We start from the raw sequence: 21955 nt of genomic DNA, 5'->3' as shown, positions 1-21955 counted from the left end.
TTGTGTACTGGATCAATGATTCATTTAAATTGGCATTATTTACTTAGCAGTTGCTTTATCCCAAAATAAATACAGCTTTCTAAGAATGAAAATATTAAATGATTTGGTCACAAATTTGGTCAGCCAATTTCAGTGTTATTCAGTGATTAGCAACTTAAATTTAGTGTGCAACACAAACTGGTTTTGTTAATTTGTTAGAATCTTTATGATTCGGTTTTTTTGGAATTGTCTTGTTGATTTTTTTTATTTATATTTTGTTTGACATTTTTTGTATTTATAATTTAGTGCACATTTAATGTCCATTTTGAAGCTTTAAGACTCCTTACCATGTTCATTGTAAATGTATGGATCAAAACTGACCAGTAAATTTTTCTAAAAGTGTAGACGGTAGAAAAAAGTAATGTGGGTGAGTAAATAATGTGTGAGTTTTTTATTACAGGATTTTTTATTCCATCTTTTTCTGCATTCTTTTGATGTCATTTTTTCTCATCTCCTGTGTTTCACTTTCCCTCTTCTCCCTTGTGTATTCATTCCTTCACTTCCAGTGTCTGCCGGCCAGAGTGTGTGTGTGTGTGTGTGTGTGTGTGTAGAGCTCAGGTGTTCTCTTACATGCTGCATTATTCACAGCCTCGGTCCAGAGAGGCTAATTAAAGTTTTAGGGGCTGAGAGACACGCTCCTTCCAAATATCATTTCCCTTCCCCTCTCACTCAATATATCCAGCATAGACAATCACAGCCTCGGCATGGATTCGATCCACCGCGGGGGTTAGATTTCCTCCGACCTCTGGTGGTTACCGTGTTTGAAATAAACTGTTTAGCCTGCCAGATATTATATTTTCAGAGACACCGGGGGTACTCACCACCCCGGTCCACTTACCGCCCAGTAATAATGTCTGAAAATCTCATTTAGAGGTAAACTTCGGCTGAGACGCTATCCAGATGATACGATTATATTGGACTGAGGTGGTTTTGAATATCACAATCAAGCATCTGAAGTTCTTACAGAGCTTCCCCCGTTATATCTGCGCCAGCTCGGGTTAATTCTCAGGCTGTGCTGGATGGGAAATGAATTTATGAATGCAAAATTTAATATGTGGAGCAGTGTGGCTTGATAAGCGGACTGTGTTGCTGAGAATGAGCTGTTTAAAGCGTAGATTAAATGATATGTATTATACATACTGGAGGAGGAAAGTCACTCGTTCATTGAATATGCTGTAACCGCTTTGCCTTATGGAATATCTTGGACTTTCTCTGATGGTTTGAACTCTGATGTGTGTCAATAAGCATTTGCTTTTGAATTTCAGAGCCTGTGGGTAGAAAGAACAACGTTAACGCTTGTTCAGAGTCTCCCAGGCATCTCACGCTGGTTTGAAGTGGAGAGGAGAGAGCTGGTAAGTAGATCTCCCATGAAACTTTGGTATGATTCTCACACACACCGCATTAAGGTCAGGAACAAACTGTAAATGTGAATGCTTAGACAATGCATTGAGAGTGTTTTGGTCTTGTAGTGCATACTTATTGTGCTTTTTAATGTTAGAAACTAATGCTCAATGGGACTGATAGATTTACCTTTCAAAGTAGAGCTTGTTTTAGTGTTAGTGAATAATTATAAATGTGTATTATAGAGTTTTTTTTAATTGTTTGGTTTTAGTTGGAATTGTTTGGTTGGCCACTAAAGAGTAACTTCATGTGTAGCAAAATAATCTACAACAAGGATTGTTTTTGTACTATAATTGTTTTAATTAAACTACCTTTCCAATGTTTCTGCAAGCTTATTTATTTATTTATTGATTGCAAAAAAGTCTTTCATTCTCATAAATTTACCATTACTGCAGTCTTCGGTTTTGTTACTTATTATTTTTGTAGAAAGCCTGATGAGCCTCTTTCTTTGATGAATAGTTTCCTGGACAGCATTTATTTAAAATCTAAATATTTTGTAACATTGTTAAAGTCTACTTTTTTAACTAATTCAATGCATCCTTGCTGAAAATACTAATTTCTTAAAAAAAAACATTCTTACTGATTTCAAACTTGTGAACAATAGTATAAGTCAGAAACCAAATTAGAAAATTACAATACTTTTCAAAAGTAAAATCAATTGATTGATTGATTTATGAAAAATAAATGCTCACCAAGGCAGGAATTAGTTGATAAAAATCCAATAAAAACCATAAATTTGTGAAGTAATATTACAATTTAAACATTTGTATTTCAATATATCGTAAAATTTAATTTATTTTGAATTTCAGCAGCCATTACTCCATTAAATTTTGTTACTTAATATTTCATATTTTTTGTTAAAAAGTATTTTCTTTTTCATTCATTTAATTCATCCTTACTTATAAATAAAAAAAATCTTACTGACTTCAAAATTTTGATTGGTAGTGCCAATTTAAAAATTGGATTTTGGATTATAATAACGAAAGTAAAAAAAAAATCAAATAAAAAGATAAAAGCTTTTACACTCCCATGCTTGCATAAGGTATGTTTCAGGCCTACAAACTAAATTCGTTGCTCTTCTAAAGTTCTCCAAACACTGAATGAAAGCTTTTTTTCAACCAATGTTTTCATCTTGTTGGTGAACTTAACTGTTTTTTTTTTTTTTTTGGCCCCAGGTGGAGGTGAGTCCTCTGGAGAACGCTATCGAGGTCATCGAGAACAAGAACCTGCAACTGCGGACGTTGATCACGCAATGTCAAACCGGGCAGATGCAGAACATCAACCCCCTGACCATGTGTCTCAACGGAGTCATCGACGCGGCTGTCAACGGAGGTCTCGCTCGCTATCAGGAGGTTGTATATTATATGTATCCTTAGTCCTCACTGATTCAAGACCACGTCATGTTTGAAAAATGTATACACGCTCTCTCAAGGTTGTCTCCCGGTGTCCTCTGCCAGAGAACACAGAGCTTTCAGATGGCCGAAGGGAATTCTGGGATACCTTCGGAGTTCTAATGCGTGGTTAGACTGTGCGAAAGAGAATATCTCGGCCGTAACTTCCCTGTGTACAGAAACGGTAGCATTGAAAGAAAAATCTTTCCCCTTGTGAAACCCTGGGAAAATCTATAGTATCTCAAAGAAGTCATATTCTGAGCGAATACAACAGATCTTTCCAGATTGTATGAGCGCTTGTTGCATAGCAACCTCGCTTTAGTGTCACTGCAGTATTTACCTTGATAGACTTGGAGAGCAGCTTTAAAGAGGAGAGTAGACCGTATACAGACGAGTTTGTGTTTGTACGTGTTCCAAAATGTACATTTGCACTAAATTCGCTTCGTGTAGGCTGCGCGTCCTGAGGCTGAGGGTCTGGGATGAGCAGCAGTTAATATATTTGGAACGCAAACATGACAGCATTGCCAATTAGTTGTTTATTGAGCGTTCCAGCTGTTGGCATTAATATTTACTTGCGTTTCTGCGTTTTAAGGTCAGCCCTCAAGGAAATTCCACTCTGAAATTCCTCTCATTTGCAAGCCGCTCGCTTTTAATTGGCTCGCCCTAAAGATTTTCAGACTTTCCTGATAGTTGCGTCTTCTCCAGAAGTTCAGAGAGAATATCATTTAGTAAGGCAGAGGTAGTAGTAATTGTCCCAGAGTTCATCACATTCAAATGGCGTTCGAATGCTTGCGATCTGCAGGCATAGCAGGTAGCTGCAATTAAATCTCATAGCTCCAGAAATCTGAGAGAAATTTGTGTAAGTCAGTGGTATTTATATTACTTTAAATAACCTTTTTCAAAAGATATTGTAAGTCAAATGGTAGAGTATGGCATTACAAGGTCATCATTTTTTTTTCCCAGGCATGAAATAAAACTTTGGATAAAAGTATCAGCAAAATCATAGAGGTAATGACAAAACTAATAAGGCTTCGAAAAAAAACTGATTTATCAATATCATAACCTTGGCCACCAAGTTTGAGTTTGAGAAATTATGACAAATTGTGAAAGACAGAGTGTCCAGATGCCATTTTTTGCAAATCAAAATTTGGAAGTCAAAATTATAATGAAAATGTGAAATAATGCTTATCCGAGGGGAACATTGACACATCTTCAAATTGATTTCATGTTGTAACATTCTAATAATGGGTACAAAAATCTGCTGGTAGTCGTGTGTTGTTTCTTAAATGGGGTAAAACCTTCTTTCAGAACTTTCACCACTGAAAAGATTGTAAAGTTTTTTTTGTTTTTTTTTCATGTACATAAACCAATTTGTACCGTGTATGAAGAATAGCATATAGTAGTACATATTATAGTCGATACAATGTTACTTGCAAAATTAAATACCTTTTCTCATTGTACCAAAGCCAAAATAAATTCTGGAAATATTATTTTGAAAATATTTAATTTAAATCTATTTATTTCATTTATTCAGATTATTCAAATTATTTAATTAAAAAGCACAACAATATTAGATGTAAGAGATTTTTTTTCTTTAATTAAAATGTATTTGAAAAATGCTCTATATAATACACATCTATCCAAAGAAGGGAGCATACTAAAAATGACACTGGCAAGGAAAAATGCACTTAAAAGATATAAATAGAAACTGTTCTGGAACGTATGTACAAAATGGAATAATTAATTATTATTATTATAAAAAGCTTTCACTTAAGTTTAGGGACCAATTCTCACTATTAACTAGTTTCTTAATAACATGTGTATTACTAGAATATTGGCTTATAAAGCACTTATTCTGAATGATCATATACTACATCCTTAATTCTACCCAGTATCTAAACTTAACAATTACTATTAATAAGCAAATTAGGAGTGTATTGAGGCCAAAGTTATAGTTAATACAGTAGTCAGTTAATAGTGAGAATTGGACCTTAAAATAAAGTGTGACAAAAAAGTAACATAACATTAATTAAGATAAAGTTGCCAAAATCAGTGACTTCCGGCCAGTTGTCACTAAAACTCACTGTGATTGTGAGTTGCTTTAGTGATCTGCAGGTGTAGCGTGCAGCTGCAATTTAAATGGGCCTTTGCTGGTAGCATTCGGCTGGTGTTCAGGCCAAATGTCACATTGGAGGCAATGGAAAAATCTGCATGCTGGAATCTTTGAAGTCTGAGACTTTTGCCTCCTGGAGCTTCTGCTCTCCCACTGTTTCTTTGGAGATACCAGTCCATTGTCCTTGGAACAGATCGGACACAGATACACCATCTGTTCTTCCTGCTTCCCCTTTAGCTTAGAAGATCTGAAAACACACATTTTTTTTCACACATCATTCTTGCACTTATGTCCCTTAAAACAGAAAGTCAATCAAGACTAAACTATGCATGTTATTGTTTGCTGAAGATGTCAAGGTAAATTCTAACTCGCACCACAAAACATGTGGAGGCTGGCGAGGCACAATGCATTGTGGTTAAGGAGTGTAATTTTGTTTGTCTTTTATTTCTCGCAGGCATTCTTTGTGAAGGACTACATCATGAATCACCCCGAAGACGGAGACAAAATCGGCCGTCTCCGAGAGCTCATGTTTGAGCAGGTTTGTCTCAAGAAACCAAATCTAATCTATACCAGATTTTACATACATTTCTGTTTCGCGCTCATGTTTCTGCACCGGCGTTAGGGATTTAGCCATTATGATCTGCACTAGCTGGGTTTCTGTTGGTCTCACTTCTTCCCTTCATGCCCGTGCTGCTTAGTAACCAGGAAATCTCCAGAGCCGAGCACATGATGCTGTTGTCTAGACAGTAACCATGGATATAAGCCAGTTACAAGCATGAAAGTGAACTTTTAAAGACTGAAGGGGGAGAAAATATTTTGCTGATCATTTAATTATGAAGTGAGCTGTTTAAAAGACAACATGAAATAAAAATGGATCCTGTTTGCTGCTTTAATAAATGTCTTATCTTATTAGTCTTGATTTGTTAGATCTCCGTTTACATAAAATTCATGCTAAATAACTGCAAACAGAAAATGTTCATTATAAACTCATTTTAGATTGGTTTACACATTGCAACTTTTTTTTTTTTTTGATAATTGCAACTTTATTTCTGACATTTGAGATTTATTTATCACTATTGAGACTATTTCACAGTTTGGACTTAATTTCTTATAATTGAGACTTCCTTAGATAATTGTAACTTTGTTTCTCACATTTAAAATTTATTTCTGACTAATGAGACTTTCACAATTTGAACCTGATTTTTATAATTGCACCTTTTCTTGGGATAATTTCAACATTATTTTTCGCTATTGCAACTAATTCACTATTTGGATTACATTTCTTATAAATATTTTTTTTTTTCTGATAATTGCGACTTTATTTTTCACATTTGAGACTTATTTCTTGCTACTGAGACCATTTCACTTATTTGGGTCTTTTTTTTTTTTTTTTTTTACAAATGTTTGTTCCTTTGTATCTCTTTTAGCAACTCTGGTATTTGAAACTATCTTTCATAATTCAGTCTATCACAGTGTAATATATCTCACATTAGTGACAGTTTAGACAATTATTTTTATAATAGTAAATAACTGCAAATTAAGTGTTTTTCTCGCAGTTGAAATCGAGTCCCACATTTACAGTATACTGCAGCTTAGACTTTATTTCTTGCATTATTTTAAAGAACAAAAAAAAAATAATGGGTGGTCAAAATGTTTTACTCAATAATATATAGTCTACTTTTCATGATTTATTCAAATCTCAGTGGACACACACATGTCTCTCCCCTACATTATTTACCACTAAATATTTAGTTCTACTTAATTACTCAGGTTAAAATTCACTGTCATGAATGTTGCATATCTTTAAAACCCATCTTTTGTCCTTTAGGCTCACATACTGGAGTTTGGTTTGACGGTGCATGAGAAGTTCGTTCCTCAGGACATGCGGCCTCTGCACAAGAAACTGGTGGATCAGTTTCATCTGATGAAATCCAGCCTCGGCATACAGGTGCATATCAGCAGTCAGATTCTTTCTGATTTCCCAAGCCATTCGTCGTGCACTCATCCTTCTGTCTTTCCCACACTCTGGGAGTTTCCAGCCTATGTGCGAGCCAGTCCGATCCACTTCACCAACGGAAGCCCTCGAGCCGGAAGAAACTCAGCACCCAACATAATGATTCCAGAGGGAGGAGCACGTGTGGTGTCACGCCGCAGGTGAGGAGCTCTTTTCGAGTCTGAGTCTGCAATTTGTTTTTTTTTCAGTGGCTAGTGCTTGTATCTAGAGAGCAGGATAGCTAATAGAAGATACAATGTTCATATATGTAATAAAAGTAGGGTTGGGGAAAAAAAATAGCATGCTAATTTCTGCAATTTACTGTAATTGGATGCAATACATTTATCTCACTTTCTGTGGATAGTGTTATATGCTTGCAATCTTCCCACTGACTCCAAAAACAATAGATTTAATTAAAGGGGTAGTTGATTGCGATTTCACTTTTTTAATGTTAGTGTGTAATGTTGCTGTTTGAGCATAAACAATATCTGCAAAGTTACAATGGTGAAAGGTCAATGCAAATCGTCTTAATATTCACTTGTGAGTGCAGTTAAACAGTTTATAGGAAATCAAGCTGACCTTTCAAACTGAATTTTTTGCATCATTACTCCGATCACACAATCCTCAGAAATCCTTTTAACAATCTTATTTTCTACAAAAAAACATTTATTGTATTATTATCATATTTATTATTATTATTATTATTATTATTATGATTATAATGTTGAAAAGACATGAAAGAACAGCAATGAACATTTGTTACAGTTACATTTATTGTTACTTTTATATTATTTACATCAAGCTTTTTGAATGGTATAGTAGGGTATATTGTTAGTTGAAACCTCATAATATTTCATGATTATACATTAGTCAGGAATTATAGTTTGGAAAAAGTTTTTGGAAAAAGTCTACTAGGTAAAATGTTTACACGTTTATGTGAAAACTAGTACAAGTATATAAATAAATAGAAAGAGACGGCTCATCTCTGCTGAATAAAGTGCTTCATTCTTTTTTCTGAGGGAAATCCAAATCTCAAATCCTCAACCACATCACATCTTTTTGGGGTGAATTGGTGATTTCTCTCATCGCGAAGCAAACAGTAAAATAATAAAAAGAAGAAAACAGTTCTGCGAGCTTGCGTTGTCTTCGGCGTATTCAAAAGACGCGCGCTTCCATTTGTTGCGGGCGCGGGTGGCTGGCGCATTAGAGAAGAAAGGGAGAGATGTGTTGTTGCCATGCACGTCAGCAACTTGTTTTAGTTTAAAAGTAGACAGGGGCTTTCTATGCATGTCTCTTCGTTGAGATTAAAAATCTATTTGTATTCAGCGCAGATCGCAGACAGCATGTTTGTCTTATAACAATGTTAGATTAGACCCACAGATCGTTTCAAAATCTGAAAGTGTCATTAAATATCTGCCCCCCAAAACTCGTATACGCGGAATCGACGTCCAGAGGGTTAAATTGCAGTTTAATTATTATACAAAAACGGCTCATAGGGGCTATGAGTTACTTCCTGGGTTGGTGACATCACAAACCCCATGGGCACGCATGCAGTTTGTTGCCATGCCCGTCAAAAAACTGAAAAAAATCTATTAAAGCTTGCATTCACAAGTTTCAAAATCAAATCTGCCCCCATGGTATATTAAAATTGGGCACGCACATTTGCCGTACTGATGCTTTCATCAGGAGTAGTATATTAAAAGCATGCAGTAGTATTTACAAATAACAGCGTATCTAAAAGTATGAGACAACAACAAACAAAAAACATACCGAGAGCCGTGCTTGCACAGGTTCTGCACGATCCTCTTCACTAATTTCCTCTGGGTCTCAATCAGGCTCAAATTGATAAGCAATAAAGATGACGTCATTGTTTACAATACAACTGGAGCACATGCCGCTGAGGAGAGGGGCGGGGCGGGACGTTTAGACGTGCACTAGAGGTGGTTTAGCAAATCAGAACAAACTGGGCCATCTGACCAATCTGAGCCTGTCGCCTATTTCTGAGAGAGGAGCTTCATAAAAACAGGACATCTTCAGTGTGTTTATAGAAGAAGGGACGTAGCGGTGTAGAATAAAGGTATAAATTCTGTGAAAAATAATGCTTTTATAAAAAAAAAAAAAAAAGTATTAACACATGTTAGACTGCACCACATAAACACAATCAAGCCTAGAAAAAAAAAAACAGTCAACCACCCCTTTAATTATTAATTAATTAATGATTGAAGATGATGATTATTGGTATTATGATTATTATAAGTAATAGTATTAGCAGTCATATTATTAGTAGTTGTAGTACTGATAATTAGTGCCATGAAAAGACACCATTATCCAAAGCGACTTACAAATGAGCAATCGAAACCAACAAAAAGCAACAATTTTATGAAGAATATTATGTTTTTAACAATAAGATTAATATATTTTTGTCATTTATTAGCAATTCACAATCCTAAATATAATATTTAGATAATACTTTATATTATTTTATATTTATTTAATATTATTTATATTAATTATTGACATTAATCAATATTATAAAATATGAATTTAATATTTTTTATATTTTATAAACTATAATGATGACACAAAGATAAATATGCTGAAATTAAACCTTTGTTTACACTGTAGTTGTAGTAGTAGTAGTAATAATAATAATAATTTGTTTTAATTTTTACCAGTCCAAAATCTTAAATATAATATTTAAAACAAATATGCATAAATTAAACCTTTGTTTACACAGCATTTACACAAAATACATTAAAAAATATTTTAAAGCAGAAAATGTAAAAAAAAAAAAAAATTATTGAGAAGTCAGTTGTTTTCTAAGTGAGTTTATTGATCAATTTAATCAATTTATTGTATGTTATTCAGTCCCCTCAGCTACCCAGCGGTCAACCGCTACTCTTCATCCTCGCTGTCCTCGCAGGCCTCCAATGAAGTGAGCAACATCACGGGCCAATCAGAGAGCTCAGATGAAGTCTTCAACATGCAGGTGAGTGCTTGGGCTGCCATTGGATAACTTCACACACGCACACACACTGGCAGACTCTCTGTTCTCTCGCTGTCTTTCATATTTCCTCCTAATCTCCCTCTTTCGCTCTTCTTCTTTTTCTCTCCTAATTGCCCTCTTTCTGTTTTCATCTGTCTCTCTCACAACCCCGCTTAATCTTCCCGTCTCACTCTGTCTTTTCTCTCACTGTGAGAATCGGATTTGTAGGTGTGAATTATAGACTGGACGGACAGATCATTTAGCTTTTTTCTTTTATCCCAGACGGAATGATTATTGTATAACCTCTCCATATTATAGACAGACAACAAAGAAGTCTGTGGACTCTTTCCTATGTTTCTCACATTTTTTCTTCTCTTCTCAGCCAAGTCCGTCTACCTCAAGTCTCAGTTCCAATCACTCGGCCTCTCCCAACGTGACCAGCTCGGCTCCGTCCAGTGCCAGAGGTGAGAAGAGTCTGTCTGCTCTCAGAGCAGCCATTCCAAACCTTTGCTCTTTTGCAGTATGTCTATATCAAGCTTTTATTTCGGTGTTCACACAGCAGAGCTGTGAGAGGTTTGATGCTGGCACAGTAACACAAGAACGCATGTTAAATATTACAGCGACCAAGCATTCTTGGTGATATTTTTACACTTCATTTTAAGTATTTTATTATTATTATTATTTTACCTAAAGGTCAGAGAGAGGTTAGTAAACCTAAACTATAACTTGTTGATGCAAAACCGAAGTTCCTGAATTTTTTTACAATAAAAATTAATGACTTTTATTTTGCAAAGTCATAATTGCCCTTTTATTCCAGTAACTGTGACTATTATGCCCCTTTTTTACAAGATGTAAAATGAGTTACCCACTTTGCTGATGTCCCCAGAGTGTGTATGTGAAGTTTAGCTCAATACCCACGGATAAGTTTTTATAGTTTGTTAAAGTTGCCACTTTTAGGGTATGAGCCAAAATGCACCATTCAATGAGCTGCTGCTCTGGCCCCCTTTTCAGAAGAGGGTGGAGCTTTAGTAGCTCATACTCCAGCATACCGACAATAACAAACAATCTCTCGCACTAAAATGTCATATGCATATTGTCATATTGCTTTCCTTGGAAATTTTTAACCCAATTGAGGGTGAATTGCCTGTATTCGTTATAAGGCGTCATGCACGTGACGGTACGAATACATGTATCATTACACCCCTAGTGTTTATGCTAATAGGGCAGAGACTGTCACAAATGGGCGGGGATTTCTCCCTACAATGACGTGTACGTAGGAAGAATATGGAATCGCCTGTTCTGAGAGACTATATGATTTACTGGGAGTATAAAAAAATGAGTGGGTGGATTTTTTATAGCCTATGATTTTTACCATCATAGGCTGGTTGTTTTCACACACTGCAGCCACACAACTGTGTTCAAACACCTTATAAAAGTGTTTTTGCATAATAGGTCCCCTTTAAGATTTCACAATACGACATATCTTAATTTCTTATGACTTATGAATTTTTCCTTTTAACTTAGACATATATATCACATTGCAGAAAAGGAAAAAAAAATGCATCTTTATTTGTTGCAATTACAACTTTGACTCTTTCTTACAATTACTTTTTTTTTTACTCTGATTCAGAATCAGGCTTCCGTAATAAACAGATTTCCATGTTAAAAATAAAATGCTACAGCGCAGCGAAGTTTATGCCCCATTTAATGCTGTTTTACTGTGGGTTACAGAAAGCTGGCGTCCTGATATATAGCAGAACTCTCCCCACTGTTTCTCTCTCTCCTCTGCTCTTCCTTGGCTTCTTATCTCCCTCCATCCAGCATGTGTTTACTTGCGGACACAGGTCATAAAAACAGGAATATGTATGGAGACATTTATGTAATCTTATAGTCTCCCCTTGGCAGCCCTCCTTGCCTCCCATAGAGACCCCCATAAAGCAGCGGCAGACAGGAAGCGCTTCTGGAGAATAACAGACGGCATAAACTGCAGCTTGAAGAACTCTAGACTGATGATTATCACCGGAGCACATAAGGGAGCCGTGGCCTCCTGTCCTGTATTGGAGGAGGAAGTTAGTGTTCTGAGCAGGTCAAAGCCGCTCCCCATGTCAGCTAGTCTGTCTCGCCCTGAGAAATAGCCGTCTGTCACCCCAGCAGAACAATTCTCGCCTTAGCAGGAGGGAAAGATGAGGAATAGCCATTATTTCATGTGCTGGCTAGTTAGCAAAGAAATGAGAGCAAGATCTGTCGTTTTTCTGTCTGTGTGTGTGTGGGCATTCGTGTCAGTGTGTTGCTGAAATCACACCCTTACTTACACCTCCTCACCCTTCACAGGTTCTCCACAGTTGCCAGATAAACACAAGCATTCCCGAGAGAACTGCCTCTCACCGCGAGAGAGACCCTGCAGTGCCATATATCCAAACCCCCAGGATCCCGCACAGGTATGAAGATGATTAGAATATCAGTGTTTTTAATATTCACCAGTTTTCAGGTCACATACTGTAGGAGTGTTTTTGGAAGTTTTTTTGTGTACTGGTTGGGTTTACCTCTCTTTCCCTTCATCACTGTAAGATTTGCATTGGCCGCATCTTTAAAAATGACCATGTAAAATTGATTTTGTGGATGAAATTATTAATGAGGTAAAGGAACAACGCAGAAGACTGAGCAACATGATCAGGTCAAATCTGCTGACAACTTCACAATTTAATTAACAGAATTAAGACTATTTACTTAATTTAAAACTTTCTTGCAATTGAGACTCTATTTCTCATTACTGAAACTTTATTTCTCATAATTAAAACTTGATTTTTCATAATTGAATTTCCCTCCCTATAACAATTTGCTGCTGATTCTGAGGAATGGGAATTCTGTTAATTCACAAATTAAATAATCTCAATCACGAGAAATAAAGTTTTTATTACAAGAAAGTACTCATTACAAGAAACGTATTAGTTTTAGTAACAGTTATTAGATTACTTTTTCACGTAGTGCCAGGCAGGTTTGGACAGCTTTTTTTCCTTAATAAATGAAATCATCATTTAAAAACTGCATTTTGTATTCGTGACCCTAGACCACAAAACCAGTCTTAATTCCTCTGGGTATATTTTAAGCAATAGCCAAAAAAACACTGTATGGGTCACAATTATCGATTTTTCTTTTAAGCCAAAAATCATAAGAATATTAAGTAAAGATCATGTTCCATGAAGATATTTTGAATATTTCCTACCGTAAATATATCAAAACTTAATTTTTAATTTGTAATATGCATTGCTAATAACTTCATTTGGACAACTTTAAAGTTTTTTTTTTTGATTTTTTTGAATATTTAGATTTTTTTGCACCCTCAGATTCCAGATTTTCAAATAGTTGTATCTCGACCAAATATTGTCTGATTTATTCAGCTTTCAGATGGTGTGTGAATCTCAATTTCGAAAAATTTACACTTAAGACTGGTTTTGTGGTCCAGGGTCACATTTACTTGCATTATCTTTGTGTAATATTAAAATTTGTTTGATGATCAAACGCAAAAACGCAAAAAATTAAAAAAACCCCGCAAAAATATGCAAAAAATAAAAAAACAGGAAAGGGAGGAAAGGGTTTTAATGGTTTTGTTTGTTTTGTATATTTAATTTGTATTTTTTTCTTTTATACATACATGCATGTGTTTGTATTTATATATACATAAAAAATATATACTGTATACACACATATATTATATAAACAAAAACTTTTATTTTGGATGCGATTAATCACGATTAAGTACTAATATAAAGACACTCAAAACTCAGCAATGTAATGGATATGTCAATATTAAATCTATAGACTTTAGTAATCACTGAATGATGCCTCGACGGAAATCACAACCGCATTCATGTGACAGTAACTCTCTTTCACAGAGGCCGGTTCCACACCCAGCGGGCGACGCCTCCTTGCCTCGCAGTAACCCCAACATCTCCACCCCCGACAAAGGTGAGCATGTGCATGTGAGCGTATGAATCTTCAGTCTGCCGCCCTGCTGTGAGGAGGGTGGTCTGAAGTGACGGGGGTCTGGCGATCAGCGCGCTGGATCTGATGCTAGGCGACAGCTCGCCGCTCCTGTGTGTTGTGACAGCTGTGACTGAACCACCAAAGAGGTTCACCAACAGATTCACGCTTACTCTGATTGACAGGAAGATGTTGAGGAGATTTCATCATCTTTATTTCATCTGTTCTTCTAAGTTATTTACATTGACTTGGGGGAAAAAATGTCTAGAAGGTTTTGAATATTGAATATTTTTGGGATTTTTTTTCCATATAAGACATTAAATGGAAAATATAGGTTAACCATCCAAAAAAATTTAAATTTTCTTTCTTCGTTTGATATATTTCCTGTTTTTGAGGCAGGAAGTTGCAGCAGGACAGGCCAAACCGTGATTTGCTATTGCCAATCTTATGTTGAGTTGATTTGACTGAATGTACCTGAAATGCATGTTTTGTGTGTGAAAGTGGTGAAGCCCGCACCAAGTAGCTGGAGTCTAGACACGCCGCTCTCTGATTTTAATGGAAAGTGTCCCCCTGTCCCTCCTAGACCACCGTACTCAGGTAAAGAAAGAAATCCGCTCCGACCGATCCTTTTAACTCTCAGATCTTCCACTCTTCTGCTCTAAAGTCTCCTGGTTTCTCGTTCGCCTTAACTTCTTCGTCTCTCTGCATTATGAGGGCTGCGGGTTGGACACATCAGTGAGAATTTGAAGATACTCTCTCCATATATTTAATGAGAAAAGGCACATCATCTAACCAACGGGATCCTTCCCACACACTCTTTTGTTTATAATCATTCTTGATGAGCTTTCTTGCAGCATTTATGTCTTTAAACTGCATGACGTGTATTTAAACCTCAATCTGCACCGTTGCTGCTTCATAACCTTTCAGATGTTGGTCTGCGTTGTCTTTTCTGCATCATCTTACTTTCGTTGTATGTATGTGTGTATTCATTTATTTTAATATAAACTATAACTAGTGTTTTTATATAATTTGTATTATTTTTTTAATTACATTCAATATGATAATGTACTGTTATTAGTTTTCATAACTATAATTATTATGTAGTATATTTATAGCTAGTATATTTACTATATTTCAAATTATATATTATATATAGTCTACTATAAATATAGTAGTTTTAATAACTATAACTAGTATTATTATGTAATATTTTGTATTATTTTTATACATTAATATAATACTATTATGATGATGAACTGGTCTATTTTACATTTTTAAATTTTTATTTTTATATTCATTTTAGTTTTTATAAAAACTATGGTAGTGCATTGCGTTAGCAGTGCAAAAGATTGTGGGTTCGATTCCCAGGGAACACACATACTGTTAAAAAATAATAATAATAATAAAAAATAAATAAAAAATTTAACAAATAATAAAAAAATAATAATATGTATAGCCTGAATGCACTGTAAGTCGCTTTGGATAAAAGCATCTGCTAAATGCATAAATGTAAATAATACTGTTATTATTAATAAAATTATTATTATTATTATTATTATTATTATTATTATTATTATTATTATTATTATTATGAAGTGACTTTCAAAACAAACTATACAGCAACTTGGTTGACACTTTTATTATTTTTATATTATTTTTATTTTAGTTATACTGTATATAATAATAATTAATACTACCCCTTATTATTATTATTATTATTATTATAATTATTATTATATAATGTTATTTATAATAATAACAGCAATTATTATCATGTATGAAGTACCTTTTCGGAATATAAATAAACTTCTTGATCAGTATATCCAAAAAAAAAAGGTATATAGTATATAGCAAAAATGGTCAGTAAAGTATAAAGGGTCAGAGAGTGGATGGGACATGGTCCTGAAAAACTAAATTATGACTCTTTTTGACACTTCTCTAACATTATAAGTAGACATCAGGGAACAAATTGCATTATAAGAAAGTAAGATGCGACCCTTTTTAGGGTCTACATTGAGCTTAGTAGAAAAGAACTGGTACTGTACCGAATGGTTAAACTGTTTTGCATTAGCCGAGCGACCTTGAGAAAGCGTTTCCCTGATTAATAGACAGCCGTGACCGTGTTTACTGTCCCAGGCTCCTGTATCAAGTGAAGAAGATTGACTTTTTGTGTCCTTTAATAGGATCTCCTGCCAAGACTACACGATCACAGTCCCCCGTGATGACATCACGCTCGCCGCAGAAGGTATGACCTTTTCTTGTTGTCTGGGGTGTTTTGTGAAGTGACCTATGATGTATTTACTGGTGTGGATGTTTACTGTAGTGTCTGGGGACTCAATCCAGGCCGTCTAAACTGGGTCAGACTCTAGTCAATCCAACTGCCAGTCATGAGCAGATCCTCCAGAAATCACTAACCCATCTAAAAGTCCTCCATCTCAATGGTGACACACATATATTGCTGCAACAAATATATATATGCACTACCATTCCGAGATATTGGAAATCGATACTTTTATTTAGTAAGGATGCATTAAATTGATCGAAAGTGACAGGAAAATAATTTATAATGTTACTAAAGATTTCTAATTTGATAAAAAAAAGTTGTTTTTGTGAACTTTCACTTAAAAATTTGTAAATAAATTAGCACAGTTTCCAGAAAAATATGAAGCTGCACAACTGTTTTCTAAACTGATAATCATAAATGTTTCTTGAGCAGAGAATCAGCATATTAGAATGATTTCTGAAGGACATTGAAGACTGGAGTAATGATGCTGAAAATTTAGCTTTGCATCACAGAAATAAATTACATTTATTATAGTAGTAACAATTTGAATACAGCTATTTTAAATTGTAATAATATTTCACAATATTACTGTTTTTACTGTATTTTAAATCAAATAAATACAGCACTGGTGGTGCAAAAGAGAAATTAAAAAAATAATAATTTAAACAGACCCCAAACCTTTGACCTTTAGTATATTTCGCTCATGTTGTCTCTCTATATCATTTTGAGTCCAACACTGTGTTTATGTACGATACCAATACAGTGAAGAAAAAATGACAGCTTTACTGAAAGCGCAGGTATCTGTATTGAAGAAACCACAGTATTTTTCTTTCAAAGGGCATAATAGTCAAAAAGGGTCACAGACCTTAAAAAAGGTTGGAGCTGCTGCTATCGGTGTTGCAGTGAGTGTATTCAGGTTTTAAATAAAAGCACATTCTCCTCATTCAGAGTAACAGTCCTTAAAGCAGAACACTGCTATAATGGCTTCTCAGAAACTCCTACTCAGCACCACCTCATTCAGCGCGTCTCATGTTGGTAATTACATTTCTTTCCGTTTCCCCGAATTCTTGTCTTGTGCCACGTATTGATCCGTCACCTGGTATTCAACAACACACCGTATAAATCTCTAGAATCTATCCCATGTGAGAAAGGAAACTGTTCACATTTAAAGTGTAGATGACTGCATAGAAATCAAATCATTCCTCCTCCTGGAAATCAGACATGCTGAAATCTGTCAAGCTACTAAGAACAAAGCAGAGAGGGAGAGATTCGGATGGAAAGAGATCTCAGCAGGAATGCTGGTGAATTTCCTGAAAGAAGTGCAGTCAGTGGGTTGGAAAGGGAAAGCATAACCTGTGAGACCACCTGTGTATGGTTGTTTGCCTCAGAAATAGTCTCATGCCTGAAGCTATACTGGGACATATCACACACACGCATGACCAAACACACACACCCAAGTACAGATTCCACAGTCAGTCACAGCTGGAAAAACCAACATTGACCAGCACAAATTTCCATTCTGGTCCATTTTACGCTATCCAGTTTGAATTGGATAGTCTGTAATCTTCAAAACAAGACTGCATTTTATGTTTGAAATAGGCAGTCGGATAACAGTGGATTGTCTGAGACTAATGCTTAATATTCAGGTTATGGTGGCTAACTAATAAATGGTCAATATTCAAATTCTACATTATTTCGTCTAAATAAATAAAGCAAAACACTAAAAAGTCATCATTATAATGTACAATATGAAAAATGGATGTTGATTCTGAGAAATGTATATATATATGTATATATATATATATATATTACATTTAAACTTGAGAAATTATTGTTATTGAGAAACACCATTCACAACTGTGTGTATTTTGTATTTTCTGCGCAAAGCTGAATTATCGTAGCAGAAATGTTGTGTTTGAAGTTCTCTCAAGAGTACAATCAGACTTAATACGCTTTATTCAGTGAAATGAAGTCCTAGAAACAGCTGCAGTCTTAGTTGCGGATTTAATTGCCTAGAAATTATTTCATAATGAAAAGAGACAGTATTGGCTCGAAATAATGGAGCCAAAATTGCAGAATAGTGTGCTTTGGCCTTCCAGTGTACAGATTAGCTCTGTGAGGCGGGACGTTGCTTCTGTTGCAGCTGATGGTTTCTTTATTAAGGCTTTCTGCTAGCAGAAAGAGGTAACTTTTTTTTTTTTGCTAACTACATCGTGGCCCAGAGCTTCATGTTTTCTCTCATCATGTATTCGCAGACCCCTGTGCCTCCGTTCACCCCCTCACCCACAGAGTGCCAGTCAACAGGGTTGGTGTCCAATTCTCCGGTGCTTTCTGGAAGCTACAGCAGCGGCATCTCATCTCTCAGTCGCTGCAGTGTCTCTGAGGCCTCCGGAACTGAGAACACGCCTGCTGACCACGCCCTCCCAAACTCCACCTCCAGCGGATCGGATGAGCTCATTCGACGGGAGAACAAAACCCCGCCTCCCTACAGCATACACGAGCGGAACAACCCCCGCAGACAGGTCCCACTTCCACCGAGCCTGTCGATTCCTCCAAGCATCAATGCACCACCTGTTCCTCCCAAACCGCACCAGATTCGAAGGCAAAACACTGAGCCACACCGACCCGACCAGTTTCCCAGACCCCGACCCATTCCCAGGAAAGTCTCACAGCTCTAACGCTGCACCCTTCACTCCATCCCCACCATTTGCACTTTTACACTTCTCTGGGTTTACGATTACAAACTCCCGATTTAGATTAAATGTATAAAATAGACTGTGGAATATTTTTAATATATATATATATATATATATATATATATATATATATATATATATATATATATAATTTAGAGTGAGAGAGGGGATACAGGGGTATGCACTTTTTAGGTCCGAAATTATAACTTCGCTTGTCAAATTAACCTAGCACCTTAATTAACTCTAAACAGAACTTAGTACCGTGGTATTTTCTCAGATTTTTCATAGATTTATCAATGCTAATGTGTATTTATAGTGGTTGATACAGGACATATTTGCCTTAATAGTCTTTTTATCAATGAGAAATGCACGATTATTTAGACAAAAGGTGCTAAAAGTCCTCTTTATTAATGTTAGCATGATATGTTCAGGATTGCATTTAACTCTGTGTCTAAAGGCCTATTCATACCGAATGCGAGGAAAAATGTGAGGTAAAATAAAATATTAGCACATTAGTCCATAAAGTGTTGAGAAAATAAGATTATATATTGCATTAAATTCACTTTCCTGCATTGGCATTATACTGTATGTAATTTTATTTTATTTTTTTATTTTTTATTTTTTTTCACCTTTGCACAAATTTCCATGTGCCCTGTGGGTTTATATTTGTGCACATTTATATATGCACATATTTTATTAGTGGATTTTCAAAGGAGACTGGGTTTATGTCTGTATTACAAAAGGTTCACAAACTAGAACTACTTACATATGTCATTTTCTTGTTCAAAAAGGGTGTGCAAAGACGACAATAGTCATATGTCCAATTCAAGTGCAGAGGTTAAAAGGCCTAAGTGCCACCAACGAGCTAGACTGTGCATCAGCAGCGGTGACTCTGTAAATAAAAAAGCATGTATGTCATTGTTCAGTCAGTTTTATTTGCAGTCCAAGTCACTTAAAAAAAAGAGGAAGTTTGCACTCGGTGTGAATAGGCCTTTACAAAGGTTGCTGCTTTTGTAAGACCAAGCTACCGTAGTCTCTATTCTTATTACTAAAAATCCACACGCAAAAAGCTTTCATGGATTCGTTGAATCAAAAAAAATATATATATTTATTACTAAAAATCCACACTATATATATATAAGCTTTCATTGATTGTTTGAATTGAAAAATTTGCATTGACTAATGTGAAGTTGTACCTTCAGCCCATTTATGTAAATGGAACGCAATTGTGGGCGAGTCTACAGTATATGGGCTTTCAGAGTCCTACAGCATTGATAGTTTCTTTGGAGTTTGGGGTCTGAATGATTAGAAACCAGTTGTGGGTGAGTCTATAGGGGCTTTCAGAGCCCTGCAGCATGGATAGTTCTTTTAGATCTCTTAGGAATTTGGGGTCTGAATGATTGGAACCATGTAAGTGGTGGGAAAAATTCCCAACAAGTTTCTGTACATGCCCACGTGATATAAATGGAGATGGACTTTTGTGGAGTTTTGCCAAGTGTTGTGCCAAAGGAACAGGTGGGCTGTAAGGAAAATGGATGTCTTGAACCCGAAGATGCTTTATTAGGATGCAAATGAAGACATTCACTGTAATAAACCTCACCGTACAACTCGCGGTGCACCGGACCACTTTACAGCGCTGCGTTACCATACTGTCTAGAAGACAGTGAGACAAAGTGATATTTCCTGGCAAAAGAGCTTCATATGAAAGGTACTTGATATCCCCAGGGCATTACAGAGACTCAAGCTGCCATTGGGCAATAAGGGCTGCCATTCCTGTTCACACTTATAATCTAAACTCATGCGTTCCAGTCAAATCTGGATTGGCACCTCGGGACTGCACCTCATGTTTCATTTACCTGTACAAAATGCAGGTAGAGCGACCATCTGCAACCTGTTTGAATAATTATTTAACATGCATAAACACCAACACATGGTTGCAAAGGATGTTCAGGAATGTTTCTGCATGCACAATTTCATCTGTTGTTCAAATGTTGCCACGTTTACAATTCTGTAGGGCCCTACAAATGAAATCCAGGCGAATATACAGCGGAGAGACCTGCTTTGTTTAGTTTTAGTGGAAAATGTGATCACAGTACAGCATCCTCATTCGTTTTCTATTTCTTATTAATTCTCAAATTAACTTGAGTATGATTATTTTCTCCTTTTCACGGTCACATTTTATGAGACTGGAATTTGTGGCGAATGCCAAATGATGACTCACAAAAATCAGTACTGTAAATTAAATAACAAGATCGTTGTAATTATGCCAAATGCAATATCTTGTCTATTGTACATAACGTGTTTTTAACAGAAGTGTAGCTATAACAAATTTACAGCTTTGAATGTTTGAACAGCAAATTAAGATGATAAATGTCAAATATTTATGTATTTTGTGAGCATAGGGAAATGAGGTCGAGAAAAGCGCCTAACACATTCACATTCTAATGACTTTCTGTCTAATAAACATTTCCAGCAAGAACATTTTGATTTAACAGCTCATTGCGTTTTTTTTCTAGAAAGGTTAACATACGTCTCTGATTTAGAGCAGGCTAACAGGCTGAATGTGTTGTGTATGTTCTTCAGGAGTCGAGAAATGTAAACGCAGCTAATATATGTATATATAAAGTGTGTGTATTTTACAGATTAAGCTCCATGACAGCCCATTGGACCTCTAATAAGGATCATAACGGCGGAAAAGTAGGAAGCTCATTGTTATTCCTCCAGGTGCAGCGAGCCGGTTGCATTATTCATGGGTTTGTCTCTGTTCAGTAAGACCTGTATTTGCACACATAATGCAATCTTGCTGTGGTGGGACGTTTGAAGACTCTCTCCCTGTCATGGTAAGTTTGTTCCTAGTTTGAGATGCGAGGAACCAAGGATTTGTCCAAGGAAATGCAGCATTTACTTGAAAGGTTAAACGGTAATTGTAATTGGGAAGTCTTCCGGACCAGGGATATCTTAGCGTTTATGACGGGCTCAAGCGAGAGTGAATATTCCTAGCCTTTGCTGTGCTCCATCCTTTTATGTTTCCTTCAAGACTTCTGCAAACTGTTCCACTAAAGTGTAGCTCA

At 35.9% G+C, this 21955-nt stretch overlaps 1 protein-coding gene across 1 annotated transcript in view; it reads left to right on the top strand.

The window, feature by feature from the left end:
• Window positions 1-19991, top strand: part of dock4b (dedicator of cytokinesis 4b) — a 100393-nt gene extending 80402 nt beyond the window's left edge. The window contains 12 exon segments of the mRNA XM_042722751.1: window positions 1305-1391; window positions 2616-2792; window positions 5399-5482; window positions 6773-6892; window positions 6974-7098; window positions 9806-9926; window positions 10306-10387; window positions 12255-12361; window positions 13817-13889; window positions 14406-14501; window positions 16088-16149; window positions 18444-19991. Of these exon segments, the coding sequence (XP_042578685.1) occupies window positions 1305-1391; window positions 2616-2792; window positions 5399-5482; window positions 6773-6892; window positions 6974-7098; window positions 9806-9926; window positions 10306-10387; window positions 12255-12361; window positions 13817-13889; window positions 14406-14501; window positions 16088-16149; window positions 18444-18866 (1557 nt within the window). The 3' untranslated portion in view covers window positions 18867-19991.
• The last annotated feature ends 1964 nt before the right edge of the window (window positions 19992-21955 follow it).

Source organism: Cyprinus carpio, chromosome B4 (genome assembly GCF_018340385.1).
Source record: "Cyprinus carpio isolate SPL01 chromosome B4, ASM1834038v1, whole genome shotgun sequence".
NCBI lineage: Eukaryota > Metazoa > Chordata > Actinopteri > Cypriniformes > Cyprinidae > Cyprinus > Cyprinus carpio.
The sequence above is the reverse complement of the archived record's forward strand: the minus strand, read 5'-3'. Positions and strand labels throughout refer to the sequence as shown.